We start from the raw sequence: 19165 nt of genomic DNA on the forward strand, positions 1-19165 counted from the left end.
TGCCCCACAAATAAGCCAGAGATGCATTTTAAATAAAAGGACACATTCTACTCATGTAAAAACACTAGGCAGGCCCCACAAATAACCCAGAGATGCATTTTAAATAAAAGGACACATTCTACTCATGTAAAAACACCAGGCAGGCCCCACAAATAACCCAGAGATGCATTTTAAATAAAAGGACACATTCTACTCATGTAAAAACACCAGGAAGGCCCCACAAATAACCCAGAGATGCATTTTAAATAAAAGGACACTTTCTACTCATGTAAAAACACACTGATTCCCGAACTGTCTGCAGGCTGGATTTAGAAGGCGATTGGGCCGGATCCGGCCCCCGGGCCTGAGTTTGCCTACCCATGATCTATATATTAGGGGCTTATGTTTAGTTCACAAAATTTATATGTTGCTTGACAGTAAAAACAAACCTCAAAGCAGTTTATGGGAAATAAAACTGAATAAAACTGTCAATAAGAATTAACCATACCCCAACTTTGGTTTCGCTAACCACTTCTAATGATGGTAATGTTAATTTGAGACTGAAAGAGCTAATGACCTTCCTTTTGTAGCTGCTAGACAACTTATTGCTCAAAACTGGAAGTCCCTGTATCTAGAAAGATCACAGCAGAGAGAGACAAAAAAAGAATGGACATTAGAAATTTCTAAAAAATTAACTACGGAAGTCAAGGGATGAACCGGAAAAGTAGAGGAGGATAACTTCAGAGTGACATGGCACCCATATTAAACCTGCAAAGGTCTATCACTCCCAGTGGCACCTACCAGACTCGCACTCGACACTTTGGAACAATTTTGTCCCATAAGGAACCTGTATTTGTGTATCTGAAGAAGTGTGCATGCACACGAAAGCTCATACCAAGAACAAACTTAGTTGGTCTCTAACGTGCTGCTGGAAAGAAATTTTTATTTTGTTTTGTCTGTATTTGGTATGTGGGAGATAAAAAGAAGAAGAAGAAGAAGAAGAAGAAGAAGAAGAAGAAGAAGAAGAAGAGTTTGGATTTGATATCCTGCTTTATCACTACCCGAAGGAGTCTCAAAGCGGCTCACATTCTCCTTTCCCTTCCTCCCCCACAACAAACACTCTGTGAGGTGAGTGGGGCTGAGAGACTTCAGAGAAGTGTGACTAGCCCAAGGTCACCCAGCAGCTGCATGTGGAGGAGTGGAGACGCGAACCCGGTTCACCGGATTACGAGTCTACCGCTCTTAACCACTACACCACACTGGCTCTCCAGAAGGGGGCAATGTTGGTTTGGGGTGTGTTGTCATTCCATGTTATTTTAAAAAGTCAGTGAAATGCATTGAAAAAGAGGATAAGGAATAATAGCAATTATTTAAGGCTTTCGAAAAGTCAAAATAACATCAGCCTAAAAACAGATTAAAACTCTCATCAACAGGGGTGGCCAACTTCCAAGAGACTGCGATCTACTCACAGAGTTAAAAACTGGCAGTGATCTACCCCCTTTTGGGAGGTTCAGGTCAAAGTTGTTGAGCTTTTTTTTTTTTTTTTTTAGGAAGGTAAGCCCCCTGTTTTTTGGGGTTCACGTACAAGTTGTTGAGCTTCTTTAGGGAGGAGGAAGGCGACATTGAGCTTGTGTCAGGAAGGGAACCCCTGTTTTTGGTGGGTCGGGTCATTTTAGGGGAGGAGGGCAGAAATGTTGAGTTTTTTTTTAGGGGATCGAAAGTTTTTTAGCTTCTTTGGGGGAGCCACTGATCTACCAGTGATCTACCACAGACATCCAGTGATCTACCAGTACCTGTTGGACATGCCTGAGCTATTCTATAAATTTGGGCAGGTTTGGCTAAACAAAACTGTGTTGAGCAGGTGTTGAAAAGAGTCCAAGGAAGGCAGCCTGCCTGATATCAAGACAGATCAGCCAGAGAACGTACAAAACGCAGTTGTGAATTAATGCACATTCTCAAGCCGTGTTGGAGATTGTGCACAATGACTGGAGAATGTACCAAATCACGCTGACGTTTGCACGTTCTCCAAGGCCTGTTGGAGATTATGTACGCTGGCCAAGAGTCGCGCCCAATGTCCTCTTTGGGTTTTGTGCACATTCTCCAAGACCGGCTGTTATGCAGATTGGCCGCTTGACTTCTGTTTCACACACACAAAAAAGCATGAAATGGAAGTGGTCTCCTGGGACCGCTTCAAGAAAGCGCTCTCACCTCCCGCTCCAGGCGCCTATTTTCTTGCTGCCTGGGCACAAAGTCCTCTGCCAGGGCCACTGCCTGGTCACACGTCTGGGGGCAACTAGCCTTGACCCAGCTCTGCAGCTCTGAGGGAAGGATGGCTAGGAACTGCTCCAGGATCACCAGCTCCAGGATCTGCTCCTTGGAGTGCCTCTCCGGCTTCAGCCACCGGTGGCAGAGATACCAGAGGCGACTACAGGCCTCGCGGGGACCTTCGGCCTCCTGGTAGCGGAACTCCCGGAACAGAGTCCTCTGCACGTCCATAGCGACCAAATCTTCTCTCAGGAGATCCTCCCTCGCCTTCCTCTCATCCTCCATCTTGGGGGTCCTGCAATCCCCATGGCTTTCCCTCCTGAGATCCGGCAGGCCTCTGAACTTCCGGTAGGCCTCAGCCGCTCCTTCCAAGGAGGCCAAGCAAGACTTGGAGTTCTCCCACGGCTCAGATTCCAGTCGCTCAGATTCCAGTCGCTCGGGGTCCCCCCACCCTGCGTTGCGGGACTTGGAGGCGGCCCGAGGGTCCAGGTATTTCAATCGCCTCTCTCCCGGCTCGTTCGTCATCTTCTCCGGGATTTCCTTCTTCGTGGGGCCTCGGTCATTCCCGGCCTCGAGTTCGGGAGACGCTCGGGTGGCTCCCTCCGACGCCTCGCCAGGCTCGGGGCCAGTTTGGCGCAGCTTTTCCTCCAGCTGTTTCCCACTTCCGGGCACCTCCTGCTCCATCGGGACCCTGTCCCGGAAGTCCGTGTTCTGAGTTTGTCCTTTCTCAGGGACCATTTTGTGTCTCATGATGAATTCTGGAACAGGCGGCCGCCTTGGTCAGACTCTCGCGGTCTTGGACTTGATCAGGGATGCCAGAACGCAAATACGAAACGAGAGCATGCAACGCAACGGAAATATGCAGGACAGACGGACGCGGCTTGAATTATCCACCCATTCTCTGGCTGCTCCAACGAGATGCTTGGCATGTTTAGGCAACACAGCTGCTTCACCGCTGGAGTTGTGGGGGTGAGACTTTTCCTGGGAGGTGAAGAAAAGGGGGGGGGAAGATGCAGAGATATGAGAAAGTGAAGAATTGGAAAGATATATGATAACAGCAGCCAAGTTATTATTATGGCGGCGAGACTTTCACGTGCACAAAGATGGAAAGACTTGTCGTTACCAACAATGGAGGAACAGTTACTTAAAATTATTCGAGATGGAGAAATTGACATGTTTGATCAGAGAAAAGTTGTGGTTAACATTTACTAAAGATTTGAGACCTCTCATAAGACTTTCTGGGTGAAAAAGATAACGAAAGAGATCTAGGTTATAATATTATGATGAAAGAATGTGGAATGAGGGAATGAAATTTACGTCATGTAATGCTCTAAAGGAAAATGCCTATAAGATGATGTATAGGTGGTATAACACTCCAGCTAAATTGGCAAAAATGCATAAAGGTAATAATAAGTGTTGGAAGTGTAAAGAAAATATTGGTTCTTTCTATCACATGTGGTGGGAATGTAAAAAGGTAAAATTGTTTTGGGATGAAATATATAATGAATTGAGGAAAATGCTAAAGTATAATTTCGCTAAAAAACCAGAGGCTTTTTTATTAGGCATTATGGGTACAGAAATTAAGAAAGAAGATTTTAAAAAATTCCAATATGTAGTGACTGCAGCCAGAATCCTAGTGGCACAAAAATGGAAGCAAGACCTACTACCGACAAAAGAGGAATGGATAACGAAATTAATGGAGTACGCAGAGTTAGATAAGATGACAGGAAGACTTCGGGAACAGCGAGACCAAAAATTCATAAGAGACTGGACCAAATTTACAAATTATTTGAAAGAAAAAACTCAATTAAATACGTTAAAAGGATTACAAGAGGCTTTGTAGTTTTAGAAGAAATATTGTTGTAGAATGAAATAAGTAATAATGATGTTAAATATGAATATTAAAGCAATGATAGATTTGAGAGGTATAAAAACAAAAAGAGAAATAATTTCAAAACCAGAAGGAAGGATTGAGAGAAGTCATGGCTATAAAGGCCAAGGTATTAGATTGGATATGAAGTAATAATATGTATAATATACTGTATGTTTGTAAAACCAATGAAAATGATGAAACTAAAAAAGGAAGCCTCTCATAAGACTTTCTGAGTGAAAAAGATAACGAAATAATGACATTTGTGTTTGAAGTGTGAAGGTAATGTTGATTTATAGAAAGTAGCTGTGCTGGATGTTATTTTGGAGTACAGAATAATGTTTTTATACAGTATAGCTGACAGACAAAGAATGGCAAGTTCTTAAATCCCCCCCCTTTCTTTTAATCCCCTCCCAGCTCTTTATCTACAGGTGAAACTTGAAAAATTGGAATATCGTGGAAAGGTTCATTTGTTTCAGTAATTCAACTTCGCAGGTGAAACTAATATATGAGATAGACTCATGACATGCAAAGCGAGATAAGTCAAGCCTTTGCTTGTTATCATTGTGATGATTATGGCGTACAGCTGAGAACCCCAAATTAACAATCTCAACTTTGGGGTTTTCATCAGCTGTGTGCCATAATCATCACAATTATAACAAATAAAGCCTTGACATATTTCACTTTGCATGTCATGAGTCTATCTCATATATTAAACTCCAGTAGCTAATGAAAACAATTGCTTACATAAATGAACTTTTCCACGATATTCTAATTTTTCGAGTTTTGCCTGTATTTCCCCTCCTCTCTCTATTTCTCTTCCATTTCCTTTTATTATTCTCTCAATCTATGTTTTCATAATAATAATAATAATAATAATAATAATAATAATTTTTTATTTGTATACCGCCTTTCTGTCTTACGATACTCAAGGCGGTTTACAAGCAGAAGAAACAAAAAAATGTACATCTTATAACCATCTAATGCAATACAAAAATGTGATGATAAAACAAAACTTTAAAATAAGCAACCTACATCAAAAAGTAACATTCAACAATTATTAGAGTAATACAAAATAATATCAACATATAAAAGTTAAACAGAAATCCACTCAACATTTACAATAAACAATTTCTAAACTAATCAATAAAACAACGGCAAGCCACAGTACATAAAATAATACAATACAAATTGAGATCCCTGTTTCTTTAATTTTTTTTTATTTTTGTTTCATTTTACCTAGAGTAACATTTCGCTTTGGACAAAAAAAAAGATACCTGAGAATAGTGGGGCTCGAACCCCCGACCCTGAGACTAAGAGTCTTGTGCTTTTGCCCACACAGATACATTTCACCCCAAGATTGGGTTGCTGGGCGGGCGTGAGGGGGGTGGGTAGGGGTGGGCACCCACAGTTGGATGGCCACCTGTCCTGGATGCCTTAGCTGAGATTCCTGCATTGCAGGGGGTTGGACTAGAGGACCTTTGGGGGTCCCTCTCAATTCTCCAAAGCCAGGTGCTCAGCCGCAGCCGCCCCCCACCGAGCCTTTGTTCCCCCCTCCCCGCCCACCCCAGCCACTCATGCGCACTGGGGGCTGCACCCAGCCTGCTTCACCCCCCCTTTTTTCCTGCAAGGTGCGATGCAAGGAGCTGCTTTACCTGCTCCTGCGAGCGCAGGGGCGCCTGGTTGCAAAAGGGCGCGCGGGAGGCCGAGCTGCCCGGACGCGTCGCCTCCTCCCGCCGCAGCTGCTCCGCCACAAAAGGCGAGGAAGAGGAAATGATGGCCTCCCCCGGGTCTCCCGATGGCTTTCCCCGTCCGCTCTGGGAAAGGCAACCTCGGTCTGCTTAACCCTTCCGTGCAAAGAGAGAAGAAAGGCGACGGCTGCTGGCTGCCTTGTTTGCTTGCTTGCTTGCTTGCTCTGCAATAAATAGAATTCAGAACTCTGGCCGGAAGTTTCAACCAAAAAGATGTGTTTACTCGTAAGTAAATACAAATATAGTATCAATCCTGTTAAGAATTAGTCTTAAATGAAGAAATAGTTTCACATGGAAAAATCCCTGAAATGCATAGAAAACACAGGAAAACTTTCTCTAATATCAAAACAAAATCGAAAATTCTTTCTAGTAGCACCTTAGAGACCAACTGAGTTTGTTCCTGGTATGAGCTTTCGTGTGCATGCACACTTCTTCAGATACCCAGATCTTCAGATTTCTTCAGATTTCAGATTTTCAGATTTCTCTAAGATGCTACATTTTCTCAAGAATCAAAGAAATAGAAACCATATATATTTTATACACTTCTCTCTCTCTCAAAAAAAACAAAAAACGAGCTGAGGAAGGCGTCTACGCCGAAACGGGGCCCTGTCCTGGTCTCCAGTTGTCTCATTATACATCAGACACGTATCGTGGAAGCCCTTACATCAACCTCTAAAAGACTTTCTAGGGATTTTTTTCAATGTGAAACTATTTCTTCATTTAAGACTGTAATTCTTAACAGGATTGATACTATATTTGTATTTACTTACTAATGAGAGGAACTAAAAGACCCAGATGTCCTGATATGGAAACTGACACTGGGTCTCCAGGTCTCAAACAGAGTAATTTAGACAATTATCTGCTGCCTCAAAAACAGCCCATATCTCCTCCAAAAAAAACTCTTCAACTCTTTGCACGAAGAAACAGTGGAAGAGATATTTACAGCAATAAATGAGAAGGATAAAGCTATTACCCCCCTTAATCGAGGCACAAAGATTGATTGATAGAAAGGTATTTACTTACGAGTAAACGCATCTTTTTGGTTGAAACTTCCGGCCAGAGTTCTTAATTATATTTATTTCAGTGTTTTATGCTTGCTCTGCAAGGCTGCAGGCTTCGCCCCGCCCCGTTTGCCTGGAAAGAAGAGACGCTCTCAGTTAAAGGCAACTGTAAACCCCTCTTGGGAGGAAAGCAATGACAAACCTAGACAGCATCTTAAAAAGCAGAGACATCACCTTGCCGACAAAGGAAGCTATGGCTTTCCCAGTAGTGATGTACGGAAGTGAGAGCTGGACCATAAAGAAGGCTGATCGCCGAAGAATTGATGCTTTTGAATTATGGTGCTGGAGGAGAGGGCATCCCAAGGACTTTTTGTCTGGTCTGCACTGGGGGGGGGGACACTCCATTCCTTGGGGGGGTGGACAAAGGACAGTGGCCGGGCGTGGGGTCAAGGGCTAGGTAAAATAGCAGCAGAGCTGCCCAGCCACACCCCTTTTGGTTTTTCCCTCTTACAGGTTCAGGTCTACAGGTCCTACAGAAGTAGGAGAGCGTCCATAGGATTCAAGGCTTTTCTTTAGGCCCAAGGGGCCTGCGGGAGCCCCGGAACTAGGCAGCTCAGCAGCCTTCTTCATGGCGGTGTGTGTGTGTGTGTGTGTGTGGCTGAATTGGGCAGCGGGCATCCCAGGGACTTTTTGTCTGGTCTGCACTTGGGGAGGGACGCTCCATTCCTGGGGGGGGGGGGCAGCCGCATGGCTTCATTTGCTGCCACCGCATTCAGCTTCCGCCATGGCTATGGGCCTGGCTGTGGCGCACATTTGACCTTAGGAGGGTCCATTCCACGGGATGCATATGGCATGAGTTAACCTGTTGTTTCATTTCTCAGTTTTAGCGTGTGTGCGCAATTAGGTTGGCTGGTTCTGTCATTAACACACACACACACACACACACCCCAATCTCCATAAACATAGCAGTTAGTAGCCTCGTCTCACGTTCTTGCTGAAGGGGTGGGCACCTCGGGCAGAGTTTTGCACGTGTGACCCCAACTATAGTGTGGGTGTTAAGTTGTGGGTGGACACAGCAGACGACACAGCGATCTCCAAACAGCTCTTGTTTATTAGCAGGCTGGAACAGAACTGAGCTGGAGGCCTCAGCCACCAGCTTATATAGAACTCAGCTACAATGCAACAGTAACCATATTCTGCAGCTATCCAATCCCTGAGTGTCAGTTTATAATCCTTCATTTGCATAAGCTGACCTGAGTGGAAACCGCAGCAGAATAAACTATATACACACACCCCTGGTGGCCAAGGTGAGAACTTCAATACATAACACCCCTCCCCACCAAGATAAGGCGTTAGGTTACAAGCATAGTGGTTCCATTATATACAGCAATATTCATTAAGGCACATAGCATAACAGTTCAATTACGATGCAGCATTATGTGTGCAAATTGTGTGTAACATAGTCTTTTAGATACGCTGGGCGTTTGGGAACCCTACCTGACCGCCGTGGGCCAGTATCAGAGCCCGGTTGGCTGCCCGAGTCCCGTTGCGACTGCTGTGCTACCACTGGTGTCGTTGGGCCTGAGGTCTCCGGCTCTGCTGCTGTTGGAGGGCCTGTCACGATCGGACTTGGTGGACACTCAGGCAAGGCAGTGGTCGGCGTCTCAGGCAAAACTCCTGCAGTGGCTCGGCTTGGCTCCATGTCCGCAGTTTGTGAAGGGGGTGTAGATGGAGCCTCGCCTTCCATTGGTGTCGGTTCTAGAGCTGAGGCTGCCGTTGAGGGTGCTGCGGTATCGTCCAAAGTCCCAACCCGGCGCCTCAGTTGGTCTATGTGCCGGCGCCACAAACCCCCGTCCTCAAGTGCCACCTGATATGAGCGGGGCCCAGTGACTCCCACTATCGTGGCCGGCACCCAAGGAATGTCACCCACATAGTTTCTGGCAAAAACCTTATTCCCGGGAATGAAAGACCTTGGTGCGTTAGCACCGCCCGGGGGCTCGGCTACCCCGAAGTCAGGATGCAACCGGTCGAGCGGAGATCTGAGGCGACGGCCCATAAGCAGTTCAGCTGGACTCCGCCCTGTGGCTGCATGTGGGGTAATGTGTTGCACGAGCAAGTATTCCGTAACTCGCTCATGCCAGTCCTTCTGGTCCAGGCGTGCCAGTGCCTCTTTCGCTGAGCGCACCATTCTTTCTGCCTGTCCGTTGCTGGCCGGGTGGAATGGAGCTGTTAGGGCGTGGCGGATGCCTAGCCCCAAGAGGTACCTTTCAAAAGCGCCTGATGTGAACTGTGGCCCGTTGTCGGAGACGAGTACATCAGGACATCCATGCGTTGCAAATAGGCCCCGCAGCACCCGGACTATGGCTTCGGTAGTGGTGGAGGGCATCAGAGCCACCTCCAGCCATTTCGAATAAGCGTCCACCACTACCATAAAGGTCCGGCCATGAAAAGGGCCAGCAAGGTCAATGTGCACTCTCGACCAGGGTGCCTTTGGCGTCTCCCAGGTGTTGCCCTTAGCTGCCGGTGGTGCAGGTCTCGATTCTTGACACGCTTGACAGGAGGCAACCCAGGAGGTGATGGCATCGTCCATGTTAGGCCACCAGACGTAACACCGAGCCAACGCCTTCATTTTAACGATCCCTGGGTGGCCGATGTGCAGAGCCTCAAGGACGCGTTGGCGGAGTCTTTGGGGAACCACGACTCGGTCTCCCCACAGTAGGCAGCCGCGATGAGCCGAGAGCTCATGCTGTCTGGTTGCAAACGGCTGGAACTCAGTTGTGAATGGCCCTTCTGGCCACCCCCTCCACACCCAGTTGAGCACACGTCTGATGGTGCGGTCCTGGGAAGATGCGGAGGCCACATCGGCAGCCGACACTGGTGCAGCTGGAAGGTCCTCAAGCAGGAGTACCGATGAAGCAGGAGCCGGATCTTCCACAAGCGCCGGAAGAGGGCAACGACTGAGGGCATCAGCATGGCCCAGCGATTTTCCCGGGCGATGAATGAGCCGATAGTTGTATGCTGCCAGAAAAACAGTCCATCGCAGCATGCGTGGCGAGAGGATCGGCGGAGTTGGTCTGTCCCCTGCAAGGAGGCCCAGGAGCGGCTTGTGGTCAGTGATGAGGTCAAAGGTTCTCCCGTAGAGATATTCGTGGAACCTCTTCACTCCAGCCACAAGCGCCAGTGCCTCCTTGTCGAGCTGGCTGTAATTCCGTTCCGCCGGAGACAGCGTCCGAGAGAAGTAAGCAAGTGGTGCTTCCCTCCCATCCGGGAACCGGTGACTGAGGACTGCACCGATGCCAAAGGGCGAGGCGTCACAGGCGAGGACCAGTGGCCTGGCTTCACTGTACTGTACCAGCACACTGTCTGAGGAGAGAAGGGACTTGACCGCGTTGAAGGCCGCTGTCTCCCGATGACCCCAGGACCATGGTGCCTTCGTGCTGAGCAGGCGGTGGAGAGGCTCAGCTAGCGTTGCCTTGTGGGGCAGGAACATATTGTAGAAGTTCAGCAGCCCCAGGAAACGCCTGCAACTCAGTCTTGTTCTTTGGAATCGGGGCCTCCTGGATGGCCCGGATTTTGGATGCCGTAGGGTGAAGGCCAGAGGCGTTGATGAGGTAGCCCAGGAACTCCACCTGTGGAACGGCAATCAGACACTTTTCTTTCTTCACCTTGAGTCCGGCCTCCTGGAACCTGGTCAGCACGGCACGGAGGCGCTCGAACAGCTGCTGATTTGAGTCTGCGGATACCAGTACATCATCGAAATATGGTACCACGCCTGGCAGCCCCTGCAGGAGGCGCTCCATGAGGCTTTGAAAGATGCCGGGAGCCACGCTCACCCCGAACTGTAGTCGGCGGCATCGGAACGCTCCTCGGTGGGTGACGATCGTCTGAGCTTCAGCGGTGGCGTCGTCAACAGGCAGTTGTTGATAGGCTTGGGCAAGGTCCAGCTTAGCAAAGACCTTGCCTTCGCCCAAAGAATGCAGCAGGTGTTGGACGACGGGAACTGGATAAGCGTGCTGCTGAAGCGCCTTGTTGATCGTGCACTTGTAGTCTGCGCATATCCTCACCGACCCATCCGGCTTGACAGGTGTGACGATAGGCGTTTCCCACTTGGCATGGTCGACCGGCTCCAAAACCCCTTGCGCGATTAATTTGTCCAGTTGTTCGTCCACCTTAGCCTTGAGGGCGAACGGAACCCGGCGTGGCTTTAGCTTGATTGGAGCTACTTGCAGATCAAGGCTAAAGGAGATGGGTGTGCCTGTATATTGGCCCAAGGTGCCATCGAAAACCTCGGCAAATTCTTTAGTTAACTTTTCCACTTCCGCGTTGGAGATGCAGTTGATGCCGGTGACTTCCAGGCCGAGGGCGCCAAACCATTCTAGCCCTAGGAGGCTGGGCCGCGGGTCTTCAACTACCACGAGTTGGAGTGGGCCCGAGAAATTTTTGAACTTGACCTGGAACTGGCCGACGCCTGTCACGGGGATGTCGTTTCCCTGGTAGTCCCTCAGGTGTACACGATGTCGGTCAAGCTGCCTCTTAGAAAGCCTGGGCACAAGTCTTTTGATAGTGCTCCAGGACACAACGGACAGGGCTGACCCGGTGTCGATCTCCATGTCACACGGAGCTCCTTCGATGAGCACCGTGATGTGTAGTTTGTGTCGCGTAGGCGAGTCGGTTTGTCCAATCGTGGTTCCGGATGAGCAGCAACAGTTGGTGAGAGCGAAACAGTTACTGTTTGTGGACCGGGTTGACGACTTGGACTCGCGAGGTGGTGAAGAGGCTGTGCTTGATGGCGTAGATCGGCAGACCTTGGCGATGTGACCCCTTCTGGAACACTGCCGGCAGATGGCGTCTCTGAATCGGCATTTGACGCGGGGGTGGTTGCCGCCACAGCCGGCGCATTCTGATTGGCCCTTGGACTTATGTTTGAACTTCCCGCGTTCCCGCTTCGTCTGGTGCACGTCATCGTCTTCGCTGGTTGATGCCTCGTCGCTGCTAGCCTCTTCATGGTGTACAGCGATTGGCTTTTTTGTAGGACGTGGGCTGCTGGCCTTGCGGATCTCTTGGGCGGAGAGTTCAGCCGCTTCTGATGCCGCAGCCTCCTCGATGGCCTTCTGCAGCGTGAGGTCTGGCTTGGCAAGGAGACGCCGTTGCAGACGGTTGTCCCAGACCCCGCAGACGATCCGATCCATCATGGCATCGTCTAAGTCTCGGAACTCGCAGGTCAATGCGGCCTTTCGGAGGGCGGCGACGTAGTCGTTGATCGACTCCCCCTCTGCCTGGTTCCGGTGGTAAAAGGCATGGCGGGCCGCAATTTTGGAAGGCTTGGGCGCGTAGTGGCCGCGTAGCTTCTCTTGTAGTGTGTCCCACTGTGCTCTGTGAACTGCGAGTGGAGCGATTAAAACTCTGGCCGTCTCAAACACTTCGGGCCCGCAGAGGCTGAGGAAAAGGCCTCGCTTCCGCTCCTCTGATATTTCTGTTAGCTCGTTTGCCTGAAGGTAGCATTCGAACCGAGCGAGATATGAGTCCCAGGATTCAGAGGCCGGGGCAAACGGCGGTAGAGGCACTAGTGTAGCCATGATTCCGATGCCGACGTGGTGGGCGATGGACGGAACACAGTGCTCTAGCCAGAACGGGCAGCTCTGAGTTGGTTCTGTTCAGTGATTTCGCTCAGTGATTTGCCCTTGCTCTGAGACTGGCTGTGTGCTGTCTGTGTTCTGATGTCCATAATCCCATCCTCGTCGCCAGTGTTAAGTTGTGGGTGGACACAGCAGACGACACAGCGATCTCCAAACAGCTCTTGTTTATTAGCAGGCTGGAACAGAACTGAGCTGGAGGCCTCAGCCACCAGCTTATATAGAACTCAGCTACAATGCAACAGTAACCATATTCTGCAGCTATCCAATCCCTGAGTGTCAGTTTATAATCCTTCATTTGCATAAGCTGACCTGAGTGGAAACCGCAGCAGAATAAACTATATACACACACCCCTGGTGGCCAAGGTGAGAACTTCAATACATAACAGTGGGTTTGGTGCTTTTGTAACTGGATTTGTAATGGCTTTTAGTCAAATACAATAAATGATTGATTGATTGATTGATTGATTGACTGATTGGTGAAAAAGCGTTTTCCCCCCCTGAGATGCTAACTTTCCCTCTGCATGTCATTCCTTGAGCAACTTCCTGTGCAAAGATAAGGCCTGCTTTCATTCCTCTGTTCATTTGTGCATCTGACTAGTGTTGTGTGGAGGGAAATGCAAACAGTGGGCTGAAAAATGTCCCCCTCCTGCCCCCTTGGGTTTCCAATGTGGCCTTCACAGATATTGGCACAACTTGTGTGTGTGTGTGTGTTGTGGCTGCTGAGCTGTGCCCCCCATTGTGAGGGCTGAGGGGGTGATGGTGATGCCTCCCCAGCTGCTGCCACTGTCATTGGGTTGACTGTGATGCCACAAAAACATTTGGCAGCTGAGTGGGGTATAAATGTGGGCCAAGGGGCAAGCCTCGGCAGTTGCCCTCCCCAGAGAGACATGGGCAGCTTGGTGGCACTCAGCCCTGGCGGCCTCCTGCCCTGTGGTGGCAAGCTGGCAAGCGGAAGGAGGCAATTGCCCGGTGCTGGGATGCTGTGGAGCAAGGAGAAGGAGGCAAGTACAAAGTTTACTTGCTGGTGGGATCGCTTCTCAAAGGGGGCTGATATTTAGCTCTGAAGCTAGTTGATGTCTGGCAATGGGGCTGGTGAGGCTGCAGCTGGTGAGGTTGTCAGAAGAGTTTGCATTCAGACTAGTGGATGGATGGAAACTGGTTTGGAAGCCTTGTTTGTTAACAGGCAGCCAAAGAGAGGAGGAGCCTGGGGGGATGGCAGCCAACAACGGACAAGGCCGTGGCCAGACCCGAGAGAAGGAGCCTTGAAGGGAGACTGCAGGCGGACATCTGCGTTGCAAGTGATGGGGCAGTGGGGAGAGAGAAGAAGAAAAGAAAGAGGGAGGGAACATTCGGCCACATTAGGCGCACCGTCCATTGGAAGTACTATGAAGACGCTTTAAACAGGAATGGCTTCCCCTCGGGGACTCTGGGAACTGTAGGTTGTTCAGGGGACTGAGACTTGTTACGAGGGTTAGGACTAGGCTAGGGCTAGCGTTAGTGGTAGGGGGTAGGGATGGGGTAGTGGGGGTAGTGGGTAGGGCTAGGGGTATGGGGTAGGGTTCCCTTCTTGCCAGGGAACTCTGGGAAGTGTAGTTTAAGTTAAGGGTTAAGGGTTAGTGTTAGGATTAGAGTTAGGGTTCCCTTCTTGCCAGGGAACTCTGGGAATTGTAGTTAGGTGCTTTTGTAACTGGATTTGTAATGGCTTTTAGTCAGATACAATGATTGATTGATTGATTGATTGATTGACTGATTAGTGAAAAAGCGTTTTTCCCCCCTGAGATGCTAACTTTCCCTCTGCATGTCATTCCTTGAGCAACTTCCTGTGCAAGGATAAGGCCTGCTTTCATTCCTCTGTTCATTTGTGCATCTGACTAGTGTTGTGTGGAGGGAAATGCAAACAGTGGGCTGAAAAATGCCCCCCTCCTGCCCCCTTGGGTTTCCAGTGTGGCCTTCACAGATATTGGCACAACTTGGGGGTGTGTGTGTTGTGGCTGCTGAGCTGCGCCCCCCATTGTGAGGGCTGAGGGGGTGATGGTGATGCCTCCCCAGCTGCTGCCACTGTCATTGGGTTGACTGTGATGCCACAAAAACATTTGGCAGCTGAGTGGGGTATAAATGTGGGCCAAGGGGCAAGCCTCGGCAGTTGCCCTCCCCAGAGAGACATGGGCAGCTCGGTGGCACTCAGCCCTGGCGGCCTCCTGCCCTATGGTGGCAAGCTGGCAAGCGGAAGGAGGCAATTGCCCGGTGCTGGGATGCTGTGGAGCAAGGAGAAGGAGGCAAGTACAAAGTTGACTTGCTGGTGGGATCGCTTCTCAAAGGGGGCTGATATTCAGCTCTGAAGCTAGTTGATGTCTGGCAATGGGGCTGGCGAGGTGCAGCTGGTGGGGTTGTCAGAAGAGTTTGCATTCAGACTAGTGGATGGATGGAAACTGGTTTGGAAGCCTTGTTTGTTAACAGGCAGCCAAAGAGAGGAGGAGCCTGGGGGGATGCTGTCGGATGGTGGCCATCCCACTCAGCTGTTTGCCTTTGCTTTACAGGGATGTCTTGATCCGGTGAGGATTTCCCTGAATCCAGCCTTCAAAGTCACGAAGAGAACCGCAGGACGTCCCTATTTCCATCGGAGAAATAAATGCGAAATATTGGCAGCTTTGAAGAGAACTGCAGGACGTCCCTATTTCCGTCGGAGAAATAAATGCGAAATATTGGCAGCTTTGAAGAGAACTGCAGGACGTCCCTATTTCCATCGGAGAAATGAACGTGGAATACTGGCAGCGAGCAATGGACAAGGCCTGAGAGAAGGAGCCATGAAGGGAGACTGCAGGCGGACATCTGCTGCGTTGCAAGTGATGGGGCAGTGGGGAGAGAGAAGAAGAAAAGAAAGAGGGAGGGAACATTCGGCCACATTAGGCGCACCGTCCATTGGAAGTACTATGAAGACGCTTTAAACAGGAATGGCTTCCCCTCGGGGACTCTGGGAACTGTAGGTTGTTCAGGGGACTGAGACTTGTTACGAGGGTTAGGGCTAGGCTAGGGCTAGCGTTAGTGGTAGGGGGTAGGGATGGGGTAGTGGGGGTAGTGGGTAGGGCTAGGGGTATGGGGTAGGGTTCCCTTCTTGCCAGGGAACTCTGGGAAGTGTAGTTTAGATTAAGGGTTAAGGGTTAGTGTTAGGTTTAGAGTTTGGGTTCCCTTCTTGCCAGGGAACTCTGGGAATTGTAGTTTGGGTTAAGGGTGTTAGGTTTAGAGTTTGGGTTCCCTTCTTGCCAGGGAACTCTGGGAATTGTAGTTTGGGTTAAGGGTTAGTGTTAGGTTTAGAGTTTGGGTTCCCTTCTTGCCAGGGAACTCTGGGAATTGTAGTTTGGGTTAAGGGTGTTAGGTTTAGAGTTTGGGTTCCCTTCTTGCCAGGGAACTCTGGGAATTGTAGTTTGGGTTAAGGGTTAAGGGTTAGTCTTAGGTTTAGAGTTTGGGTTCCCTTCTTGCCAGGGAACTCTGGGAATTGTAGTTTGGGTTAAGGGTGTTAGGTTTAGAGTTTGGGTTCCCTTTTTGCCAGGGAACTCTGGGAATTGTAGTTCTGGTTATAGGTTAAAGGTCAGGTTAGGGTTAGGGTTAGGAACTCTGGGAATTGGAGCTCTGGGTGGGGAACAAGGGGGTCTCCTAACAGCTCTCAGCACCCTTTTCAAACTACAGCTCTCAGTTTCTTTGGGGTTCGAAGTCATGAATGTTTAAAGCAGCTTCATAGGCGTTTAAACGGTGTGGATGTGGCCCCCCGGCCTCCCTCACCCCACTGCCCCTTATTATTCAGGAATGGAGAGGATTTTCCCATTCAAATCTCTCACGAACACGAAGAAGAAGGACTTTGTATCTCATGCCATTTTGGGTGGTTTCTAACGCTTGATTGTTGACATCATACGACCATTTCAGCTGAAAAATTATTTAATAAAGATTATTTTTTTAATGAAAACCTTTGAACGTGTTTGAAATGTGTTTGAGTGTGCCGAGAATGATTTCGCTTGAAAGCAATGCAGTCGGATCGCAGAATCATGGATTGCAGAGTTAGAAGGGGCCACGAGGGTCTTTGAGTCCAAACCCCTGCAGGAAACTTTTGTCCAACATGGGGCTCGAAGGACGGCCCTGAGATTAAGAGTCTCGTGCTCTTCCCAAGGAGCTACACGGATGGATCTAAAGAACAAACACCAAATTATTTATTTATTTATTTTCAATTTAGTGGTGTAAAATAAAGGTTGTAGGAAATGAAATGATTGTTGCCTTTTCATTTTTTAAGGAACTTTGGATTAAAAACGCTTAACCTAGACGCACAGAGGTTGCATGTACCTGTGATTGGTGGTTAAAGTAGCTTGAGCTTGAAAAATGGTCAGAGCATGAAAAGCAGGGCAGCTTTCCGTCAGCACATATTCTATATTAAGACAAACTTGTAATAAAAATGTTCTGCTTATGTGTCAATAAATTTGTCTAATGGGGGCTTATGACCATATTTGTATAGTGATAAAACTTGGGAAGTGGGAAGGTAAAATGTGAATCCGGCGGACGCGATACGCCGTAAACTGGCACGCCACCAGCGTCCAAATTGTGAGGCTGTTTCCCCAGACCTGTCTATCTGTGGTCTGCTTGTGATGTCACAAACAGACATGGCATCTGAGGGGGGAAAGGTAGTTTCTTATTCTATAAATTCAAGGAGATTTTTCAGCCTAGGGGCTGAATTCCAGGCGCTCCCATGCCTGCGGTGCATCAATTTACCCTAGTTTACATTGAATTCCATTTGCCATTTGCTTGCCTCTCCACACTGTCTTTTCGGAGCTCTTCATCATCCCTTTTCAACTATCCTGGACAATTTTGTGTTATCGGCAAACCTGAAGAAGTAAAAACGCTCTGGTTCTTGGGGTATTCCACTTTCCACACCTCTCCTTTTAAAGGTAAAGGGACCCCTGACTATTAGGTCCAGTTGTGGATGGCTCTGGGGTTGCGGTGCTCATCTCGCTTTACTGGCCGAGGGAGCCGGCGTACAGCTTCCGGGTCATGTGGCCAGCCTGACTAAGCCGCTTCTGGCGAACCAGAGCAGCACACAGAAACACCGTTTACCTTCCCGCCGGAGCGGTACCTATTCATCTACTTGCACTTTGGCATGCTTTCGAACTTCTAGGTTGGCAGGAGCTGGGACCAAGCAATGGGAGCTCACCCACCCCCCCGTCAACCGCCCTAGGCTCTGTGGTTTGGACCACAACGCCACCTGCGGGGCCAAATCACACAGGGGACTGAGCAACAGAAGTGACTCTTACCTTGTACAAAAATGACATTTAATTTTTAGCTTTGCAACCATACTCCCCCCCCCAGAACCCAAAGACTTTGGTTTCCAGTGTGGTGTAGTGGTTAAGAGCGGTAGACTCATAATCTGGGGAACCAGGTTCGTGTCTCCACTCCTCCACATGCAGCTGCTGGGTGACCTTGGGCTAGTCACACTTCTCTGAACTCTTCTTCTTCTTCCCAGAAGCTGGGAAGTGTCGCTGCAAAAGATGACATTTCAAGCCATGCAGAAGCCAGAAGTTTGTACAGCCACCCAGCTTCCAGGCGAGCAAAAGGCATTCTTCCAGTTCAGTGACATCTTCCAGGCAGACAAAGGACCCAGAGAAGGTCAAGAACAGGACTGGTGAAGGGGTGAGGTCTAGGAAGGGGGTATGGCCAAAGGAGAGTCCCAAGAACCGGATAGAAAGCCCCCAGGGGCCGCATTAGGCAGTAGACGTCCCACTCTTGGGTTAATACCAGAACCTAATTCAATCCCCCCTTTTGCACCCCGTTGAACCCTTCTAAAAGAGACGAGCTTTTCCTGTTTTATTCCATTTCAATATATTCAACACCTGGCTTTTTGATAGAAAATGCTCAAAACGTCGCTGACAAAACTTCGCCAAACAGAAGCATAGAACTTAAGTCAAACCGTTCAAACAGCTGTTACATTAAAACACCATCCATATTACACCTCCAGTTGTGTCACCATTGCGATGGTTTTCAGTCGCTCAGGTCCAAACGCCGAGGAGTTCCCTGGAGAAGACATTCCACTAGTGCAATCATACCTTGACTCCCGAATGCCTTGGGAGTCAAATTTTTACAGCTGCCGAATGACTGAAAACCGGAAACATATCTGTTGGTCTGCCATAGTCGAAACAAAATAGAAAATTCTTTCCAGTAGCACCTTAGAGACCAACTAAGTCTGTTCTAGGTATGAGCTTTTGTGTGCATGCACACTTCTTCAGATACACTGAAACAGAAGTCACCAGATCCTTAAATATAGTGAGGGAGTGGGGAGGGGTATTACTCAGAAGGGTGGTGGGAATGGGTGATCAGCTGATAGGTGTGGAAAACCTGTGGACAAACTTAGTTGGTCTCTAAGGTGCTAATGGAAAGAATTTTTTATTTTATTTTATTGAGGGGTGATATGATAGCCATGTTCAAATATATAAAAGGATGTCATATGGAGGAGGGAGAAAGGTTGTTTTCTGCTGCTCCAGAGAAGCGGACACGGGGCAATGGATTCAAACTACAAGAAAGAAGATTCCACCTAAACATTAGGAAGAACTTCCTGACAGTAAGAGCTGTTCGACAGTGGATTTTGCTGCCAAGGAGTGTGGTGGAGTCTCCTTCTTTGGAGGTCTTTAA

General features: G+C 48.8%; 1 protein-coding gene across 1 annotated transcript in view; it reads right to left on the reverse strand.

Annotated features, from left to right (window-relative positions):
• Positions 1-19165, reverse strand: part of LOC117042529 — a 55435-nt gene that overhangs the window by 26171 nt on the left and 10099 nt on the right. Inside the window, 3 exon segments of the mRNA XM_033142070.1 lie at positions 2188-3002; positions 3117-3225; positions 5770-5931. Coding sequence (XP_032997961.1) covers positions 2188-3002; positions 3117-3225; positions 5770-5931 — 1086 coding nt within the window.

This window comes from Lacerta agilis, chromosome 2, assembly GCF_009819535.1.
Source record: "Lacerta agilis isolate rLacAgi1 chromosome 2, rLacAgi1.pri, whole genome shotgun sequence".
Classification (NCBI taxonomy): Eukaryota; Metazoa; Chordata; class Lepidosauria; order Squamata; family Lacertidae; genus Lacerta; species Lacerta agilis.